Raw genomic sequence first — 21,739 nt, 5'->3', positions numbered from 1 at the left:
GTGCGAGTGTGTGTGAGTGTGAGTGTGTGTGAGTGCCAGTGTGTGTGTGTGTGTGAGTGCGTGTGAGTGCGAGTGCGTGTGAGTGTGTGCGAGTGTGAGTGTGTGTGAGTGTGTGTGAGTGCGAGTGTGTGTGAGTGCGAGTGTGTGTGTGAGTGTGTGTGAGTGCGAGTGAGTGCGAGTGCGAGTGTGTGTGAGTGCGAGTGTGTGTGTGTGAGTGTGAATGTGTGTGTGAGTGCGAGTGTGTGTGTGAGTGCGAGTGTGTGTGTGTGAGTGCGAGTGTGTGTGTGAGTGCGAGTGTGTGTGAGTGTGTGTGTGAGAGTGCGAGTGTGTGTGTGAGTGTTAGTGTGTGTGAGTGCGAGTGTGTGAGTGCGAGTGTGTGTGAGTGCGAGTGTGTGTGAGTGCGAGTGTGTGTGAGGGCGAGTGTGTACGAGGGCGAGTGTGTACGAGGGCGTTTGTGTGTGTGTGTGTGTGTGTGTGTGTGTGTGTGTGTGTGTGTGTGTGTGTGAGTGCAAGTGAGTGCGAGTGTGTGTGTGAGTGCGTGTGAGTGAGTGCGAGTGCGTGTGAGGGTGAGTGCATGTGATGGCGAGTGTGTGTGAGGGCGAGTGTGTGTGAGGGCGAGTGCGAGTGTGTGAGTGCGAGTGTGTGTGAGTGCGAGTGTGTGAGTGCGAGTGTGTGTGAGTGCGAGTGTGTGAGTGTGAGTGTGTGTGATGGCGATTGTGTGTGATGGTGAGTGTGTGTGAGCGCGAGTGTGTGTGTGTGTGAGTGTGTGAGGGCGAGTGTGTGTGTGTGTGAGTGTGTGTGAGTGCGAGTGAGTGCAAGTGCGAGTGAGTGCGGGTGTGTGTCACTGCAAGTGTGTGAGAGTGCAAGTGTGTGTGAGTGTGTGTGAGTGAGTGAGTGAGTGAGTGCGAGTGTGTGTGTAGTTATTGATCCGAGTGAGTGCGAGTGTGTGTGTAGTTATTGATCCATGGTCGAGTACAGAGCTGTATTAACTCAAAGCCATCAAGGATAAGGAAGGTAAAATATAATGTTGAAATTGGCACAATGATTCAATGTGACCCATGATTGAGCTTATTAGATATTGATGTATTTTAAGAATGGACCGAACACTCAATGACGTCAGATAAAAACTACAACGCAAGCACAAAATCCTGATAAAAACTCAGGTCACGTGTTATCATTACACTATATCTTGTGATAATCATATTTACTATTATTGTTATTATTTTCACCAATAACTTTCAACAACATCCTTGAGCCGAGGAAGTGAGGCCGCCAAATGGGACACAACCTTACTGTAGTTTACCTTTGCAATCACATTCACAGATCACCTGGCTGGTTGTCATGGTAACATGGCAGCATTGATACCCCTATCTTACGACAATTCACCAAATGTCTGTCTGTCTGTTCGAAGGTACCGCAAAAACGGCTCAACCGATCGAAACGATATTTTGTTTGGGTAATTCTGGGATCTCCAGGAGTAAAATAGGCTATTTAGTTTTCCCAATTTCAGCTTTGGTCTCCAGTATTCTCAGATTTGGACTCCTGCATAACATTCAAGTTCGCATACCGTTCATTGTTCTCATTGTAACGATGTTGTTTTCCCGGGTGCTGCACAAACGGCTGCACCAATCGCTGCACAGCTGCACCTATCGAACTCTGTGACCTCGGACAAAGACCTTTTATTATTCCTTTAAACCTTTTATTAAATTTAAATTAAAAAAATTAAATATTCCTTTAAACCTTTTATTAATTTTTTTTAATTAAAGACCTTTTATTTTATTTTAGCCGGTGAAGCCGGTGTTGTGAATGAACGCGTATGTATTATGTTGAAAAGCCAGATTTTGCTTAATCCCTTGAGAATTTCGAAGCTTTGACGCACCAAATCGCTCCATGGAGGCCGCTGGATGCGGAAGTATGCATAACAAATTGCGAAAAAGTTCAATAGGAGTTTGTTTCACCCGTCTTTGTTTGATTCACAATCTTATGCACCTCTAATTTGTAATTAAAATACTTTAAGACCAACCTCGTTCCCCGGGCCCACACGGGGCCCTGGTTATCTTCAACGAAAATCGTCACCAAACACCGGAACCAATGAGATTCGAGCATTTGAAAAAATATTTTTAAAAAGCTTATTACGCGTTTCGGACGCTGAAAACGGCGTCAAATATTCTAAAATTGACGAATAATTATTTTTTAGAAATCTCGCGGCTGTAGGGGATAGTTTTTCATGGCCGGAAATATCCGAAGTTGAGACGGAATTCACCGAATTAATCAAGAAGGAAATTTTATAAATTTTAATCTCATCCAGAATGCAAATGGTGTCATTTTAGACAAATGGTGTCATTTTAGGTCTGAATCTTAGGTCAAATGGTGTCATTTTAGGTCAAATGGTGTCATTTTAGGTCAAATGGTCATTTTAGGTCAAATGGTGTCATTTTAGGTCTGAATCTTAGGTCAAATGGTGTCATTTTAGGTCAAATGGTGTCATTTTAGGTCAAATGGTGTCATTTTAGGTCAAATGGTCATTTTAGGTCAAATGGTGTCATTTTAGGTCAAATGGTGTCATTTTAGGTCAAATGGTCATTTTAGGTCAAATGGTGTCATTTTAGGTCAAATGGTGTCATTTTCTTGTGGTCAAATCTTGTGGTCAAATGGTCAAAATTTTGTGGTCAAATTTTGGTCAAATCCTGTGGTCAAATGGTCAAAATTTCAAAGTCAAATTTTCTTGTGTCAAATGGTCAAATTTTAGGTCAAATGGTGTCATTTTAGGTCTGAATTTTACCAAGTCTTACCAGGTACGGTACCTACTACACCAACCTACTACCAACTACCTAACCTACTGATGCCATAGTGACGGGTAAAATAGTGGCAAGAGGCTTTGGCTTCGCCGGCTCATTGCGGCTTTGCAGTCGAGTATTAGTATTAACTATTATTATATTATTCCATCGTGTTTCAAATCGTGATATCAACTGTACACTTTTCTTTAGAGTGTACAAGAGAAAACAAACTTTTCTGTACAAGAGAAAACAAACTTTTCTGTACAAGAGAAAACGACGATGATAAAAATATATCGGCCATCGATTGGAAATAATTAAAACGTCTCTGATCACCTGCAGAACTGGTGGTTACACCTGGTGGACACTGGATTCTTCAGAGTCTCCAAACTGCCAAAAAATGTAGGACGAGAGGTTACGAGTCGACAATCACATTCTGGGAACGGGAGCATGGATATTCATGAAGGATAGCCGTTGCGTTGGTGTGAGGGACACGGTGTGGAGACATCGAGGTACCCTATTCTTACCACACAGGACACTGAAGACTTTGCTCCATCATCGTGAGGACTCGCCGCACACCATGTATACTCTGCTCATGCGCCATCGTATCACTCAAGCCAAGCCCCTGACTAGAACTGCAGTTTATTTTCCCGCGAAAATGACGTCATCAAAGCGATCACGGTTCATTTGTTAAAATTGATTTACAAAATCAGGATGATATAACAGGGGTATAATTGTAAACAAAACCGCACGACTTAAATGATTTAAAAAACGCATAACGTTTTACAAACGATTTGAGGGGGATAATTGTATGGTCGAGCTGACAAAGTCTGATATACATCCCCGACATGTTCATCTCAGTTCTGCAGGAAAATTACACTTCACGATGAACAAAACAGATTAGTTACACTAACAAAACAATACAGATAGCAATTTGATAAACATTTTTAATTTAGCTTTTCAATTAATATGTTTCATAAGCATTGCAATTATAAAGAAGAAAGAGCAATCAGAGATTGCAGACCCTCGCCAGGACGTGTTTTGAGTGGTTTTTAAGGCTTTTGCGGTAAAGCAAATATGGCGGGTGAACCACATGACCGATGACGTCATCATTAATTTTTTTTCCCTCCACCAATTTATCCCGAGATGACGGATGCTCAATAAATTTCATTCTGATCGGATGAAGTTTTGTACTTGTCGAATTATGACATCATCAGCAACATGTTAATCCCCATGGATAGTTCTTTACAATGAGCCATGGCTCAATTTTTTCTATGCAGCGCTTTCGGAGATATAAATAGGTGCAACTTTTTTCGATTTTTCCAAGATGGCGCCCGTACCACGTGCCACATGACGTGACATGAAAATATTCAACAGGAGGAGCACCTGTGGTGAAATTTTCCTGTCAATCAGACCAACGGTTGCAGAGAAAATCGTATTTATTCTGTGCGGACAAACAAATGGACTCAAATACAATAACCTATCCTCTGGGGAGGGGACTTGATATCTGGATTACTGTATTTTGAGACGTCAAGCTTAGCTTTACTGGTACACTGTGTAACCAGTTACATACAATGAGGAGAAATGGGAAATTTTGTAAATACGTTCTATTTCCCTGTTTGATATTAAAGCTGTAACTTGCTATTGTAAAGGGAATCTATATATGCCACTGACATATGGGAACGTTATTCAGGGTGGTTGTTGGGACAGTCTGGGCGCGAACTGGAGCCGATGGTGGCACTCCAAGGTTTCCCGAGTGATCGACTTAGAGCGACCGAACCTCGCTCGGTTACACCTGGTACATCTTATACTCTTCCTTGTTAGCAAACTTTTTTTTAAGTCCACAATTTCTTTTTCCTCATAATTATCTTTCGCTTTCCACTGCCTGGAGCGATTATTGTTTCGAGAAAATCCCATGTTGATAGTACGTTCGTACGTCATACGTGTGATAGTACTTGGATGACGTCAGACGCAGTGTTAATACAAACGGATTACGGGGCGTTCTCGAGACTTCCCTCCAGTTCTGTTCGGTTCCAGTACCGTGTATATTGACGGCACTGTTCGGTTCTTACCTCCAATTTTAGATTATTATATCAATGATAATACGCCCCACCCCCTTACCTGCCCGGAGGGTCCGCCCCCTTCCAACTCATTTCCTCCTTAATCGGTCAGGTCATCGATTCGAAGCCAGGATAGAAAGCTTAGCGAGTGACGAGTGTGCACACCTGCAGACCATCCTGTGATCGGCCAAAGCCGACAGTGATCTTTGTACAATGGGAGTTCAATAGGATTCTAAATGGACATCTGAACTGTTTACGTTAAAGCGTTAAAGCCTTGTCACCTGCGGCCGTAAAGGGCTCCTGACGTCATTGTTGGTGCAATTCATAAGATAAGAGGTTATTTGTGTAAAGTATGAATAAACATTCTAACGCATCGTTTTCACTTATTGTTTCGTATGCAGCCTGTGGTTGCTGGTTGCATCATTTTCTGGAAGTAAGGCTCTGCCGCTGATGCAGTGTCCCCCATTCCTAGTAAGCTGGTACTCATTATGCTGACCCACCTGATGTTATTTAACGGCACGACAGGTAATCAAACTCGAGACCGTAAGGCAACCACCTTAACTGTTAAACCAACATCACACTTCGGGTATTTTACTGAAAGACAGAAACAGTTTAAACTAAAAGGGCACGTGGTGGAGCTCACTAATAACTAGAGCTTACAGGGAAGCAGAACTCACCTGAACTGACTGGACAACTTTAAAGTAGGTCGGGTCTCACATGCCAAGTTTGATGAGAATTCGTCAATATATATGTGGACGCTAGATTGTTAACGTCGTTTCAGAGCTGAAAAAATATACCGGCCTATGGCGGCCATTTTGTGACAGATCGGGTTGACATGCGATAGCAACCTACCTTATGTGGTAAGAGTCTCACACACCAAGTTTGATCAAAATCCATAAATATTTGTGGACGTTAACGTCGTTTCGGAGCTGAAAACAATATGGCGGCCTATGGCGGCCATTTTGTGACGGATCAGGTTGGAATGCAATAGCAACCTACCTTGTGTGGTAAGGGTTAAACATTCTAAGTTTGATCAAAATCTGTTAATATTTGTGGAAGCGTGAGTGTTAACGTCGTTTTCATGACCAAAAACAAAATGGTCGCCGAAGTCCGCCATTTTTCAACGGATCGGGCTGAAATGTAATACCAACCTGGTCCTTGGGGTAAGGATGCTGCATGTCAAGTTTGATCAGAATCGGTTGATATTTGTGGACGCTGGAGTGTTAACGTCGAAAAGTTAACGGACGACAGACGACGACAGACGCCAGACGACGACGACAGACGACGGAGGGTTCAGTATGTGATGAACTCAACTGGACTACTAATAAACATAGGGATAGGGGAAATACCCCCGGCGCTCACCTGGTAGAATAAACAGTACACTGCACTAACTAAAGGTATTTTAAACCAATTTGAATGGTCGCTGGAAGACAGCGCAGCATGTAGAATCAAACTAACATAATCATAAGACTTTAAATAAACAAAGAAGAAAATACCTATTTTGGGGGCAACCGCCCCCCCCCCCCCCCCCCAATCCCACCCTCTGCCTCCGTTGACCCCAATAGAGGCAGAATTCTTTTAATGCCGTGAACAAACTTTAGTCACAAAACAACAAATATAATTTGTGCCAAATTTCGCCGCAATCGCATCAGCGGTTTCGGAGAAGACGTTTCAAGTGTTGACGGACTGATTGACTGACAAACGGACGTACTGATGGAGTCAGGACTAACGGACTGACTGATGGACTAACGGACTGACTGATGGATGGACTGACTGACGGACGGACTAACTGACGGAGGGACTAATGGACTAACGGACTGACTGACGGACTAACTGACTAACGGACTGACAGACAGATGAACAAACGGATGGACTAACGGAGTCAGGACTAACGGACTGACGGACGGACTGACTGACTGACTAACGGACGGACTAATGGCCTGACTGACGGAGGGACTAATTGACTAACGGACGGACTAATGGCCTGACGAATGGACGGACTAACGGACTGACTGACGGAGGGACTAATTGACTAACGGACGGACTAATGGCCTGACGAATGGACGGACTAACGGACTGACTGACGGAGGGACTAATTTACTAACGGACGGACTAATGGACTGACAGATGGACTGACAGACGGACTGACTGACGGAATAAGACTGACAAACGGACTAACTGAGTGACGGACTAAGACTGACTGACGGACGGACTAAAGGACTGACAACGTGCCATCGCATTACCTCCCCTGAACAGTGAACTTCGTTCCAGGTGAGCTAATAATACGAGATCCTTTAATAGAAAATTCAACGCAGGAGGCAATTAGGCCCATCAAGCCTGCACAATGGTTGCCAACCTATGGTTGTTTGTCAATGCTCCATCCTTTTTTTAAATGCTGAGCACATTTTAAATGTCTTTGCTATGACTCGGCTGGGGTCAGGTTCGATCCGCTGACCTCCGAGACAAAGGGTGGACGCTCCAAGTGTAACCATTGGACGAGGGAACCAGCATCCAGGACACGAACATTTATTGGACGAGGGAACCAGCATCCAGGACATGACCATTTATTGGACGAGGGAACCAGCATCCAGGACATGACCATTTATTGGACGAGGGAACCAGCATCCAGGACATGACCATTTATTGGACGAGGGAACCAGCATCCAGGACACGAACATTTATTGGACGAGGGAACCAGCATCCAGGACATGACCATTTATTGGACGAGGGAACCAGCATCCAGGACATGACCATTTATTGGACGAGGGAACCAGCATCCAGGACATGACCATTTATTGGACGAGGGAACCAGCATCCAGGACATGACCATTTATTGGACGAGGGAACCAGCATCCAGGACATGACCATTTATTGGATGAGGGAACCAGAATCCAGGACACGAACATTTATTGGACGAGGGAACCAGCATCCAGGACACGAACATTTATTGGACGAGGGAACCAGCATCCAGGACACGAACATTTATTGGACGAGGGAACCAGAATCCAGGACACGAACATTTATTGGAAGAGGTAACCAGCATCCAGGACACGAACATTTATTGGACGAGGGAACCAGCATCCAGGACATGACCATTTATTGGACGAGGGAACCAGCATCCAGGACATGACCATTTATTGGACGAGGGAACCAGAATCCAGGACACGAACATTTATTGGACGAGGGAACCAGCATCCAGGACACGAACATTTATTGGACGAGGGAACCAGCATCCAGGACACGAACATTTATTGGACGAGGGAACCAGCATCCAGGACATGACCATTTATTGGACGAGGGAACCAGCATCCAGGACATGACCATTTATTGGACGAGGGAACCAGAATCCAGGACACGAACATCTATTGGACGAGGGAACCAGAATCCAGGACACGAACATTTATTGGACGAGGGAACCAGCATCCAGGACACGAACATTTATTGGACGAGGGAACCAGCATCCAGGACACGAACATTTATTGGACGAGGGAACCAGCATCCAGGACACGAACATTTATTGGACGAGGGAACCAGCATCCAGGACACGAACATTTATTGGACGAGGTAACCAGCATCCAGGACACGAACATTTATTGGACGAGGGAACCAGCATCCGGCACATGACCATTTATTGGACGAGGTAACCAGCATCCAGGACACGAACATTTATTGGACGAGGGAACCAGCATCCAGGACACGAACATTTATTGGACGAGGGAACCAGCATCGAGGACACGAACATTTATTGGACGAGGGAACCAGCATCCAGGACACGAACATTTATTGGACGAGGGAACCAGCATCCAGGACACGAACATTTATTGGACGAGGGAACCAGCATCCAGGACACGAACATTTATTGGACGAGGGAACCAGCATCCAGGACATGACCATTTATTGGAAGAGGTAACCAGCATCCAGGACACGAACATTTATTGGACGAGGGAACCAGCATCCAGGACACGAACATTTATTGGACGAGGGAACCAGCATCCAGGACATGACCATTTATTGGAAGAGGTAACCAGAATCCAGGACACGAACAGTTATTGGATGAGGGAACCAGCATCCAGGACACGAACATTTATTGGACGAGGGAACCAGAATCCAGGACACGAACATTTATTGGAAGAGGTAACCAGCATCCAGGACACGAACATTTATTGGACGAGGGAACCAGCATCCAGGACGCGAACATTTATTGGACGAGGGAACCAGCATCCAGGACACGAACATTTATTGGACCTGGGAACCAGCATCCAGGACATGACCATTTATTGGAAGAGGTAACCAGAATCCAGGACACGAACAGTTATTGGATGAGGGAACCAGCATCCAGGACACGACCATTTATTGGACGAAGGAACCAGCATCCAGGACACGACCATTTATTGGACGAAGGAACGAGCATCCGGGACATCACCATTTATTGGACGAGGTAACCAGCATCCGGTACATGACCATTTATTAGACGAGGGAACCAGCATCCGGCACATGACCATTTATTGGACGAGGTAACCAGCATCCGGCACATGACCATTTATTGGACGAGGTAACCAGCATCCGGCACATGACCATTTATTGGACGAGGTAACCAGCATCCAGGACACGAACATTTATTGGATGAGGTAACCAGCATCCGGCACATGACCATTTATTGGATGAGGGAACCAGCATCCACGACACAAACATTTATTGGACGAGGGAACCAGCATCCAGGACATGACCATTTATTGGACGAGGGAACCAGCATCCAGGACACGAACATTTATTGGACGAGGTAACCAGCATCCAGGACACGAACATTTATTGGACGAGGTAACCAGCATCCAGGACACGAACATTTATTGGACGAGGGAACCAGCATCCAGGACACGAACATTTATTGGACGAGGGAACCAGCATCCAGGACACGAACATTTATTGGACGAGGTAACCAGCATCCAGGACACGAACATTTATTGGACGAGGTAACCAGCATCCAGGACACGAACATTTATTGGACGAGGTAACCAGCATCCAGGACATGAACATTTATTGGACGAGGGAACCAGCATCCAGGACACGAACATTTATTGGACGAGGGAACCAGCATCCAGGACACGAACATTTATTGGACGAGGTAACCAGCATCCAGGACACGAACATTTATTGGACGAGGGAACCAGCATCCAGGACACGAACATTTATTGGACGAGGTAACCAGCATCCAGGACACGAACATTTATTGGACGAGGGAACCAGCATCCAGGACACGAACATTTATTGGACGAGGGAACCAGCATCCAGGACACGAACATTTATTGGACGAGGTAACCAGCATCCAGCACATGACCATTTATTGGACGAGGGAACCAGCATCCAGGGCATGACCATTTATTGGACGAGGGAACCAGTATCCAGGACACGAACATTTATTGGACGAGGGAACCAGCATCCAGGACACGAACATTTATTGGACGAGGGAAACCAGCATCCAGGACACGAACATTTATTGGACGAGGTAACCAGCATCCAGGACATGAACATTTTTTTGGACGAGATAACCAGCATCCAGGACACGAACATTTATTGGACGAGGGAACCAGCATCCGGCACATGACCATTTATTGGACGAGGTAACCAGCATTCAGGACACAAACATTTATTGGACGAGGGAACCAGCATCCGGGACACAAACATTTATTGGACGAGGGAACCAGCATCCGGGACATGACCATTTTTTGGACGAGGTAACCAGCATCCAGGAAACAAACATTTATTGGACGAGGTAACCAGCATTCAGGACACAAACATTTATTGGCCGAGGGAACCAGCATCCGGGACATGACCATTTATTGGACGAGGTAACCAGCATCCGGTACATGACCATTTATTCGACGAGGAAACCAGCATCTGGCACATGACCATTTATTGGACGAGGTAACCAGCATCCGGCACATGACCAGTTATTGGACGAGGTAACCAGCATCCGGCACATGACCATTTATTGGACGAGGGAACCAGCATCCAGGACACGAACATTTATTGGACGAGGGAACCAGCATCCGGGACATGACCATTTATTGGACGAGGTAACCAGCATCCGGGACATGACCATTTATTCGACGAGGGAACCAGCATCCGGCACATGACCATTTATTGGACGAGGTAACCAGCATCCGGTACATGACCATTTATCGGACGAGGTAACCAGCATGCAGGACACAAACATTTATTGGACGAGGGAACCAGCATCCGGGACATGACCATTTATTGGACGAGGTAACCAGCATCCAGGACACGAACATTTATTGGACGAGGGAACCAGCATCCAGCACATGACCATTTATCGGACGAGGTAACCAGCATGCAGGACACAAACATTTATTGGACGAGGGAACCAGCATCCGGGACATGACCATTTATTGGACGAGGTAACCAGCATCCAGGACACAAACATTTATTGGACGAGGGAACCAGCATCCGGTACATGACCATTTATTGGACGAGGTAACCAGCATCCGGTACATGACCATTTATTAGACGAGGGGACCAGCACCCGGCACATCACCATTTATTGGACGAGGTAACCAGCATCTGGCACATGACCATTTATTGGACGAGGTAACCAGCATCTGGCACATGAACATTTATTGGACGAGGGAACCAGCATCCAGGACACGAACATTTATTGCACGAGGGAATCAGCATCCGGGACACGAACATTTATTGGACGAGGGAACCAGCATCCGGCACATGACCATTTATTGGACGAGGTAACCAGCATCCAGCACATGACCATTTATTGGACGAGGTAACCAGCATCCAGGACATGAACATTTATTGCACGAGGGAATCAGCATCCGGGACATGGAAGTTCTGGTGCATTGCTGGTTTTTAGCCCACAAATGCCTCTTCAATCATAATGAGGAATTGATGGCAAGAGGCAGACAGGATGGTGCATGGGTACCACACTTACCTTTGATCCGTCTTGTCTGGATTCGATTCTCAACCAAACTGCAGGGCTGTCAGATTGGTGCTTAGCAGGCAGGGCCCACGGTCCCTTTTGGATGGATGTTATGCTGGGGCCGACCGGTCTGCAAGCATTAGCCAGTGGACCCTGAATAAATTGTAAATTCCTGCCAAAATCACATTTCACTCGGATGTCAAACCTGTCCAGTCGGTTTTTGAAAGACAGGGCCCAAAAGCCTCCCCTGGCCGACCCCACAAGGTGGGAATCATTGTGACCGTGAAAGTAGTAGTAGATTAAGGGCAAGACGCACAATGTCAGAACAAAGCCAACAACCAGTCACTGTGGAGTGAATAATTTTATTGAAGAAAAACAAAAATGACAGCACCAGATAACAAAAGTCACAAGCACAGCAAACGAACAGGCCTGGTACCGCCAAAAGGCCATGCAAACTAGTCACAGCACATGCACCGACACGGGGGACGTACGCCTTACTGTACACAGACAATGGTCAACAACCTAAATATACAAAAACAACAAATGCAGTGCTTCCGCTAGTAGCTTTACCTTTGAGTGACTATATAATATTTTCTATCCTTGTAGGCCGGGAGTTGAAATGGAGAACAGCAAGCTTGAACGAGGAAATGGACGGCTTTTTCAGCATTATACGGAGGGGGTGTTAAAATGAGATACGTCGCAGCGTTCCTATTCCCAACCGGCCTAACTTACCCCATCCTCTCGTATTCGTCATAGTTGCAAATGGTGATGAGGTTGGTTGACCAAATCCCATGCAATGCCGATAGGAGAGGATGAGGGGTCGGCAGGTAGTACGATGCTTTAAAAAGGGCTCGCTGCTTAGCAGTTACCATTGAAGGACTGACTGGCAACTCCAACCTTATTGCTCAGTAAGGTTCCAGTAGAACAACTGTCAATGGGAAATGCCCAGCAGGGACCCCCGACATCACCATACCCACAAACCCTCCTTCCGCCACAATTCCCAATCGTGTTCTGACCATTCTCCGGATCTCAACCTGATCTCCAATTCAACCAAATAACAGCAGCATAGCTATCTATCACCACGGTAACATACATCAGCAGGCTAGATCTCATTTTGGGGATGTTACTATAACAAGGCCAGATCCAAGAGTTAGTTACTTGGAACGGGACGTGCCTAACCCGGCGGGACAATGGTAGCTGTACATAGGTGTGTGGGGTGAAAGCGGAAGTAGGAGGGTAATGGAAATCACACGAGAAGGCATGAGGTGGAATCATTGTCACAAGTGCTGATTTGAGGTGCAGATATGTGATAACATGACAAAACCAATAATATTACATTCCTCCTTCACCAAACACCATCTTCGTTCCGTTGCACCTGAAATGAAAAGAAAAACGAAAAGAAAAAGAGAAAAGAGAGAAAAGAGAAAAAGAAAAGAAAAAGAGAAAGAGAAAGAGAAAAAAAGAGAAAAGGAACAAATGAGTAAAGGGGAGAAGAGAAACTGCAGTTTGAGAGTTTCGCTGTTAGTGGATTACAGACAGTTATGATGACACTGACAATACTAATGTTTAAACAAGAAGACGTCATGCATAGCACGATACTTGCAAAATCCCCCCCGACCCCCCAAAGTTATCCATTGATAGAGCAAATTGTCCATTTCATGAAGATTAAAATTTACGATCTTGATCAAAGCTCGGGTCAACAGGATGAAAAGTAACGATTTTTCAGATGAAAAATGATGATTTTAGAAGTTTGACCTTGAGTTGACCTTTGACTTTTTTGACCTCATAAATAGGTGGTTTCCCAATTCAGTGAGGCAATACACAAATGCTGTTCTATTTTCAAGTCAATCGGATGAAAATTGATGGGTTTTCAGATGAAAAGTGATGATTTTGGAAGTTTGACCTTGAGTTGACCTTTGACCGATTTACCTCAAAAATAGTAAGTTTCCCAATTTAGTGGCTCGCTATGCAAATGCTGTTCAATTTTCAAGTCAATCGGTTGAGAATTGACGGCATTGTAGATGAAAATTGACTTTTAAAACTTGACCTTGAGTTGACCTTTGACCTTTTGACCTCTAAAATAGTTCATTTCCCAATTTATTGACTCAATATACAAATGTTATTCAATTTTCAAGTCAATCGGATTTAAAATGGCGATTGTAGAAATTTGACCTCCAGATGACCTTTGACCTCAAAATCAAAAGGCTTCTCAATTGGGACGACCTATACAACTTGGTAAAGTTTCGTGACGATCGGTTTAGAATTGTGACCTGTAGGCCGGTGACAAACAAACAAACAGGCAGACAGAACCACAAACGCAACCGACCAATATACATGAAAAATCTTCGATTTTGCAAGTAACAAACATTGAAAGGTATGTAGTGACCATTTAGGTTGGATATAAAGACCAGGTCGTGGTGGTTTGGACACGATGAGGGATTAAAGCAGGAATGAGCCAATTAGAGGGAAAAGATCAAGAGGATGACAGATATTAAGGGTGGAGGGACGTCTTGGAAAAACATTTGAAGAGCGTGGACCATGTGAAGGACAGATATGAATGGAGAAGGCGAATTCGAGAAAGATTTAGTTGAGAGCCTCAAAATTAATTTATATGATATAAAAAGAGCCAATCAAATGGCAAGCGATATTCTAGCATTGGCTGTTGTTAAATACCTCATTTGGTTTTCCCCAAAATGTTCAGTTCTTTCATTCAAACCTTTACTCATAATCACCAATGTGTATGGCGTCAACGTAAAAAAACATTCCCACCCCATAACGAAACAACAACAACATGCATTTTAAGGCCATTTTCCCTGCTCGAGCGGGGGTTAGCCTTGCGGTCCCCATGACGATCTTCTCCATTTTGTCCTATTTTCTGCATCTCTCCTTGCTAACCCCCTTGTCCGCATTTCTTCTTCCACCATCTTTAGCCAAGTCTTTCTCGGTCTTCCCCGTCCTCTACTTCCTTCTACATTAACTTCCATCACTCTTCTCAACCAGTCACTTTCATCCTTCCTCAACACATGACCAAACCATCTCAACCTGTTCCTCTTCACAGCATCAATCACAGGCTCTATTCCCATCATCTTTCGCAATAACGAAACCTCATAACATTAAACCATCCCATAACGAAGTGAAATAAATAAATAAATAAAGGCACAAAGTGCGGATTTCAATATATATATTTTTAAGTGACCAGTTGGCCCATTGGTCAATTGGACCAAATTTTCATTGGTCTTCACGGCCTTGTAGCATACCTGCCTGCCGTACTGCTTGAGCATTAGCTTACCTTTCACCAAGCCCAGCTTGGGCCAGGGCGGGAATTACACGTTCGTTACTATAACTGCCAAATTATGCTACTACTATTTTTGTTGTGAGCATTATTAGTATTAATTAATATATGCTTTGTTGAAATGTTGTCATTCTTTTTGTTATTTATTTTATAATTGGAATGCCATTATAAGGAATGTATTGAACTGCTCTATACACCTTAACAAGGCGCACGTTTATAAACATGGGAATTAATCTGGATCATTTGTAGTTAATTAGCCAAATCAGCTCAGGAGATCATAACGATCATTTTGGTGTATCACATTCAACATCAGAAAGCTCTAGTAGAACACCACAAAAAAACATGACACACACACACACACACACACACACACACACACACACACACACACACACACACACATACCTCTTCCATTTATAGTAGATATTGAGGCCATCTACGTATTACATACACAGAAATGATTAATGGGTGGGTTGGGGTAAACAAAATTAAGAAGAATAAAAATAGGTGAATGAATGAATGAATGATCGTTTTAAGGCCATTTTCCCCGCTAGAGCGGGGGTTAGCCTTGCGGGCCCCATGACAATCATGGTTCCCTGTTTGAGGCAATGTTTTTATGGCCGGATGCCCTTCCTGACGCCAACCCTTAGTCGCCTCTTACGATGTGCAGGGATACAGTGTACCTATTCTAAACCGGGGTACACACCAGGATCATTCATCCCAGCGTACACACCGGGATCATTCATCCCAGCAAGCTGGTACTCAATTTGCCGACCTCGGAAGGATGACAGGCTGAGTCAACCCCCCTGGCGTTAATTCAGCGATCGACCGGGATTCGAACCCAGGACCCTAGGATCCCAAGCCGGCACCCTAACCGCTAAGCCAACACCAGGGTTAAAATTTTTATTTTTATTTTTAAAGTTTTGAGATGGTTTTGAGATGTGTACAGTAAGCTCAATAAAGGTTAAAGGTTGCCCCCCCTTAGATAGTCACACAAGCAACATGTAGCCTCGTTTGTAGTATAGTTATGTCCTAGTTTATGTGAGAGTAGGCCCTTTCCAGTGTTAATCCTGCGTTGTGTAAAGACAGGTGAATAGGTCCTACTTCGGCAAACCATTCTACCTCGGTAGGCGCAATCCATTTTGCTGCCCTTTGCTCGCTCACTAGTCGAGTTAACACGAGGTAGGCCTAAAAAGGTCGTGGCGGCGTCGAGGTCGGGGGCGGCAGAGGCGATGACGGTAAGCATGAGCCGCCAATCAGGGCTCAGAGGTGATGGCGTCAGAGGGCGTGGTGAGAAGAGTCTGGTGAGTTCCAGAAGGTTTGCGGGGTGGGCCTATATAACCCGATGCGCAAAGCCCTCAAAAAAGGACTGCAGCGTTGTGCAGGACTGGCCGGGGGTAGAGGACTTGCAGAGAAGAGGACTTGCATCACTCACTCTGTACCGCTTGATGAACTTGACTATCGCTAGAGATACGCGGGCGCAGCCAGGGCGTTTATAACGAACTTGCGCGTTTCAGCCAAGCGAGTGAACAAGGCTGCGTAACCGCCCTTTGCCATAAAAGCCCTCCCTGCCGTTCGCCCCGATATATCGCCTTTGCTCGAGAGACGCGCTGCGTGGCCTTGTCTTCGCCGATCCCCATCTTCGCGGACGTGCCGGGGACCGTGGAGAGCTGCACGAGAACCATCCTTGGACGCGCTGGGGAACACCTGCCCATCTGCAATACCCCATGTGAGTGTGTCAGACGGGCCCGTTGTCTTTGGGAATTAAGAATAAGACTGTATAAGGATTTCTCTGTGTCTCTTTGTCCTGTACTGTATATACGTGTGATAATCATTAAATCAATCTGTTCTTCCTTTCTTCTGAATTCGATCGTTTCTGTGATTTCTCCAATTGACTAAGCGTGGCACGAATAAGATCGCTCCAATTGGGTTCCATTAGTTATAACTGCGCGGATCACGTGTACGCAAACCGCTTGGCGTATTCCAACCTCACGTGGTTCGTGCGAGGCTCGTTTCCTCGTTTCCGTGGCGGCGCGAGTACTTAGGTACGAGCGGGAATTTGGTCCCGGAACCCTATTTCGCGCTCGCCCGGAAAGGACGTAATAAGTCTCGGTTCGCGCCAGGCCAGTAAAGACAAGGGGATTAATCCCCCCTTGATAAGGGGAGAAGGCCGGCGACAGAACCATAACATAAGAAGAATAAAAATAGATATCAACGGATAATAGTGGAGAAAAGGCAAGTGAGGAAAAAGGGCCAAATGAGTGAGGAATTTGGGAGAGTACAGGAGTAATGGAAGGAGGAGAGGGAGGGTGTATGAGATCGCCAATGAGGGGCAGCAAATGTCTGCACACCGCTTTAGTATACCCACTCAGATTGCCGCAGTCTCTTGCGGACAGATGTGGTGTTTTGCAGCATCGTCCACCTCATATCCACAATGGACTCCACCATTGTTCCTGCAAGTGTTCGGGAAGTTGGGAAAGAGGAAGATGAACTTGCTATAAAGATTGTTTCAGCATTATTTTGAAGGGAAAAAAAAATTCATTCAAGTAATTTTCATTGTTTTGAGGATGGTAGGGAAGCCTTACAAAACACTGACGATAAGTATCAAAACTCCAAATGACCTGCAAAAGGTTTCACGCTCACAAAGTTTGTCGAAACCTATTAAATCGACCAATACATGTGGGCCGAGACTTGGCTGCATAGAAAGTTGTACAAAAACCTCAAAACGCACATTAGACATAAATCAGATATTGAGGCTATTAGCCTAAAGTTCCAATAGTTTCCTGTCCTACAGGCCAAATATGCACAAGTTTAACACTTTGTAGCAAAATGTTTGTTGTTTTTAAAGTATAGGGGAATCTGGGGTGTGCTGGGACAGCCAACATGTTAGCATTTACTCTCAGTGGGATGGAATGTCCGAAAGCATCCATTTCTCAAAAATAGCCCGCGTTTCCTGGAATTTTGGAGTTTTGCGAGAAACTATGTGGGAAGATGGACAACACGATCTTACATTTTATCTTGACGGGTGACAGCACCTCCACCTCGCACCGTAATTGGAGGATATCCCCCTGCAGCCGTTCCCCCGGTGACCATGGAGGCACCTCCACGATGCATCGGGTGTGTTGGCGAAGCAACATGGTGCTGTCCCGGACGGATTGGTTTCGCTGAGAGTAATGAAATGAACATGGGCATCAATACGGAATTCAATTTTAATTGCAAGAAATGATTGCAAAATGAAAATCACCAGGAAAACCTTTATCACGTTTTTGTGTTACACTCCTGTTATATATTTCCCACACTAAAACGACAGAGCTTAGTTGGGCCCCTTCGAGAGGTGAACTTGTGACTTCACCTGGGTAATCTGTACTATGTTCCAATCATATTGGGGTCAGATTTGCCTTAAATGCCAGGCCTTTTGAGGCTACCCACCGATCTGTGCATAGTGTCCACGCCGTGCCATGTTGCGCGTTCTGACGGCCTCCTTGATGCGATCCACCTCGTTCTGGTAGCGCTTCCTTTCTCGAAGCGCGCTCTCCTTGGCCTCCCTCAATGCAGTCTCAAGAGCCTTAACACGCTCAGCCGTAGCACGAAGACGTTTCTCCAGCTTCGGAAGCTCACAGCGCAGCTCTGCATTGTCACATACCAGCTGGTCCAAGAACAAAAATAAAACAAAATGCAGCGTCAGGATTAGCCCTTTGGATCTCCATTACTTACTTGATATCTGCCGTTTTGTCGCCTAAAACTTTGGGAATCCATCCTTCGCACCTGTTTGTGAACCTTTGTAAGTTGTTCCAGGTTGTTCTCAAGAAAGGAGATTTTCTGCTTCTGTGCCACACTGCCCCCCGTATCATCTGAATCCATCTCTGCAGTCTGCAAATGGCATGTTTGGACATCATTAGGCAAGATCAGCGATACGACAAGGTTTTCAGAAAAGGAATGACCAAAGAGACTGTAAGGGAGCAAAATGCAGAAAGAGAGATCAGACGTGACACTTAGCAGAGCAGGATTTCAGACAATGTGCTGCGTACAACCATGGGGATGAGAGAGACAGCAGCGGTGGATTTGGGAAATGGATTGATAAGTGAAGGCAAGCATGTTGGGGGTGAGTTTCAACCTTTTTGACCCTGGTAGCAATATCCTGAACAAAGAGCTTTCGGAGGTTGTGCAGCGTTTGCAGCTCCTTGGCCTGCAACACAAGCCAAACAGCCAATCAGAACTGAAGTACCACCTGAGGTTTGTGACAAAAAAGAAAAGTGCCCAAAGGAAAAGGAAACGTTTTAACTCCTTTCTCTCGATGTACTTTCCCCAAACAAGAAAATGCTCAAAAGGCTAATCAAAAGTTATACGAGTTCCCTTACGAGGAAGTTCAACACAAGAAAGAGGAGGCCATTAGGCCCATCAAAGTCTGTGCAATGATTGCCAACCTATGGTTGTTTATCCATGCTCTATCCTTTTTACACACTTTTATTTAACTTCATCTGAACTTTGTTTGTTTGTCCCGTTTCAAATATTTGCGCCATTCGTTTTATAGGTTCCATACATCCTCGAGAGCTGAAATTTGGTCCACGGTCCTGTTTTCTGGTACATTTTCATCTATCAAAATAAAATAAAATAAAAAATATATATATATTTGTTTTAAACTTTAAAAAAATAAAAGTGTGTAGCCTTAAAACATGTTTTTTTTTGTTGACTTGTAAATGCTGAGCATCAAGCAAGGAAGCAGCAAGTACCATTTTAAAAGACTTTGGTACGTCTCGGATGGTGTTCAACCTACCGACTCAGAGCAGACATTCTAATTATTACGCCACCAAGTGTGGTTTAAAAAGCTTTGATTCAGTCAACGATAATCAGGTTTGTTTTAACACCTCTTCTGCTTTACATCTGCCGTTCCAAAGTACTTACTGCTGTGAATCATTTAATTCTCCAATGATGTCATCAGCAGATCCTTTACAGTCATTATGTACCTTACAATATTGGAACCATTGTAGTCACGTACCACGGTCTCTTCCAACCCCTTGAGATCTTGTCTTGCTTGTTCTCGCCTATCTTGGAGAGTACTGCAAAAAATTGAATACAGGACTCTCATGTTACCACGTACAACCAAAATAGGGAATGCATTGAAGTCATAATTAGCCTCGAAAGCTTGTGAAGCCATCGTAATTTACTCGTGTTGCACAAACAACACATATCTGCACCGACATGATGTGTGGAATTAATACAAGTCACCTTTGTATCAAGCTTCTTTTTATTTCGTATACAGCACAATTCTGCAGTGTAACATCATTGGCTGAGGGTGCAGCTGTGCCGTGATGCAACACCTGCTGTAGGTTAGTTCAGAAATTTGTAATTTGTTCATGGTACCGGCGATAGCTCGCCTACTCTTCGCGAAGGAACCCGTGGGATCTTTAACGTCCACCTTGAAGGAACTGCGCTCCAACGCGAGTCGAAAGAATTGACGCGACCAAAGACGGAATTCGTCCGAGTTGCTTTATTGAAACAAAACAGCTCAGGTATTCTGACAAGCCCGTTTATCGGGCAGCAATATATATACACATTTATGTCGGGAAGTTTGCCCGGCAAAAGCTATACCGGGCATGCCCGGGTGTCAAGGGCGAGCCTTGGAAAGGCGAGTCTGGACCTGCCCGGGCGTGTTTGGCTGCGGCCTGGCAAGTCGAGGCTGGGCGTGCCCGGGCGCTCTGGGCGAGCCCTGGAAAGGCGATAGCGGGCATGCCCGGACGCTCTGGGCGAGCCCTGGAAAGGCGATAGCGGGCATGCCCGGACGCTCTGGGCGAGCCCTGAAAAGGCGAGAGCGGGCGTGCCCGGGAAAGACGAGACCGGGCGTGCCCGGGAGGGTCGGGCGTGCCCGGGAACAGTGAGTCCGGGCATGCCCGGGAGAGGCGCGTCTGGCCGTGTTCTGGCCGGTGCAAGGCGATTGTGTGCATCCAGCGGTAACCGCTACACACGCCCCTCCAGAATCGACCTGCACCGGCAGGGTCAATTTAAGGGGGGTCCGGATGACCCGGCCGAAGCGACCCCTGGAGGGTCGTGGGGAGGGGTCCGACGTGGTGGTGGGTGGTCGAGCGGGGGGAACTGTGGACGGGGGGCGGCCTCGCCGCGGAGGAAGGGCCAACCGTGGTGGTCGGTCGACGTCCAAGTGCGCCGGTTTGAGGCGGTCCACAGAAATCCGGTCCGGCCGGCCGCCGAAGTCGACGATGAAAGACTTGTCGCCCCGTCGCAGGACCCGGAAGGGCCCGTCGTACGGCGGCTGGAGTGGCCCCCGGTGCGCGTCATGACGCACAAAGACGTACTCCGCTGTGCGAAGCGCCGGGGGGACGTAGGACTGGGGGCCACCGTGGCGGGACGTCGGCACGGGGGCAAATCGTCGGGCGGCCTCCTGGAGGTCCGAGCGCTGGCGAGCGGCGGACCAGGGACTGGTAGCGTCAGGCACGAATTCGCCCGGGACGCGGAGCGGCTGGCCGTAGACGAGCTCGGCGGCGGACGCCTGGAGGTCTTCCTTGGGGGCCGTGCGAAGGCCCAAAAGGACCCACGGCAGCCGGTCGGCCCAACCGTCGTCCTGAAGGCCGGCCATGAGTGCGGCCTTCATGGAGCGGTGAAACCACTCGCACAACCCGTTGGCTTGGGGGTGGTAGGCCGTGGTGCGGTG

The 21,739-nt window shown here is 46.2% G+C and overlaps 3 protein-coding genes across 3 annotated transcripts in view; 1 reads left to right on the top strand and 2 right to left on the bottom strand.

The window, feature by feature from the left end:
- BRCA1 (BRCA1 DNA repair associated) overlaps positions 1-3,405 on the bottom strand; it is a 55,538-nt gene extending 52,133 nt beyond the window's left edge. Inside the window, exons 1-2 of the mRNA XM_068131954.2 lie at positions 3,302-3,405; positions 3,111-3,164 (exon numbers count right to left, since the gene is read on the bottom strand). Of these exons, the coding sequence (XP_067988055.2) occupies positions 3,111-3,164; positions 3,302-3,378 (131 nt within the window). The 5' untranslated portion in view covers positions 3,379-3,405. The remainder of the gene's footprint in view (positions 1-3,110; positions 3,165-3,301) is intronic.
- Positions 1-21,739, top strand: part of LOC144888467 (uncharacterized) — a 790,732-nt gene that overhangs the window by 435,899 nt on the left and 333,094 nt on the right. The window lies entirely within an intron of this gene.
- LOC137437545 (kinesin heavy chain) overlaps positions 12,132-21,739 on the bottom strand; it is a 100,591-nt gene continuing 90,983 nt past the window's right edge. The window contains exons 19-25 of the mRNA XM_078766276.1: positions 20,072-20,132; positions 19,190-19,261; positions 18,841-18,945; positions 18,505-18,721; positions 18,086-18,239; positions 17,444-17,528; positions 12,132-13,158 (exon numbers count right to left, since the gene is read on the bottom strand). Coding sequence (XP_078622402.1) covers positions 17,444-17,528; positions 18,086-18,239; positions 18,505-18,721; positions 18,841-18,945; positions 19,190-19,261; positions 20,072-20,132 — 694 coding nt within the window. The 3' untranslated portion in view covers positions 12,132-13,158. The remainder of the gene's footprint in view (positions 13,159-17,443; positions 17,529-18,085; positions 18,240-18,504; positions 18,722-18,840; positions 18,946-19,189; positions 19,262-20,071; positions 20,133-21,739) is intronic.

This window comes from Myxine glutinosa, chromosome 12 (assembly GCF_964187855.1).
Source record: "Myxine glutinosa chromosome 12, kmMyxGlut1.1, whole genome shotgun sequence".
Classification (NCBI taxonomy): Eukaryota; Metazoa; Chordata; class Myxini; order Myxiniformes; family Myxinidae; genus Myxine; species Myxine glutinosa.
This window is presented reverse-complemented; position numbering and strand designations above follow the sequence as displayed.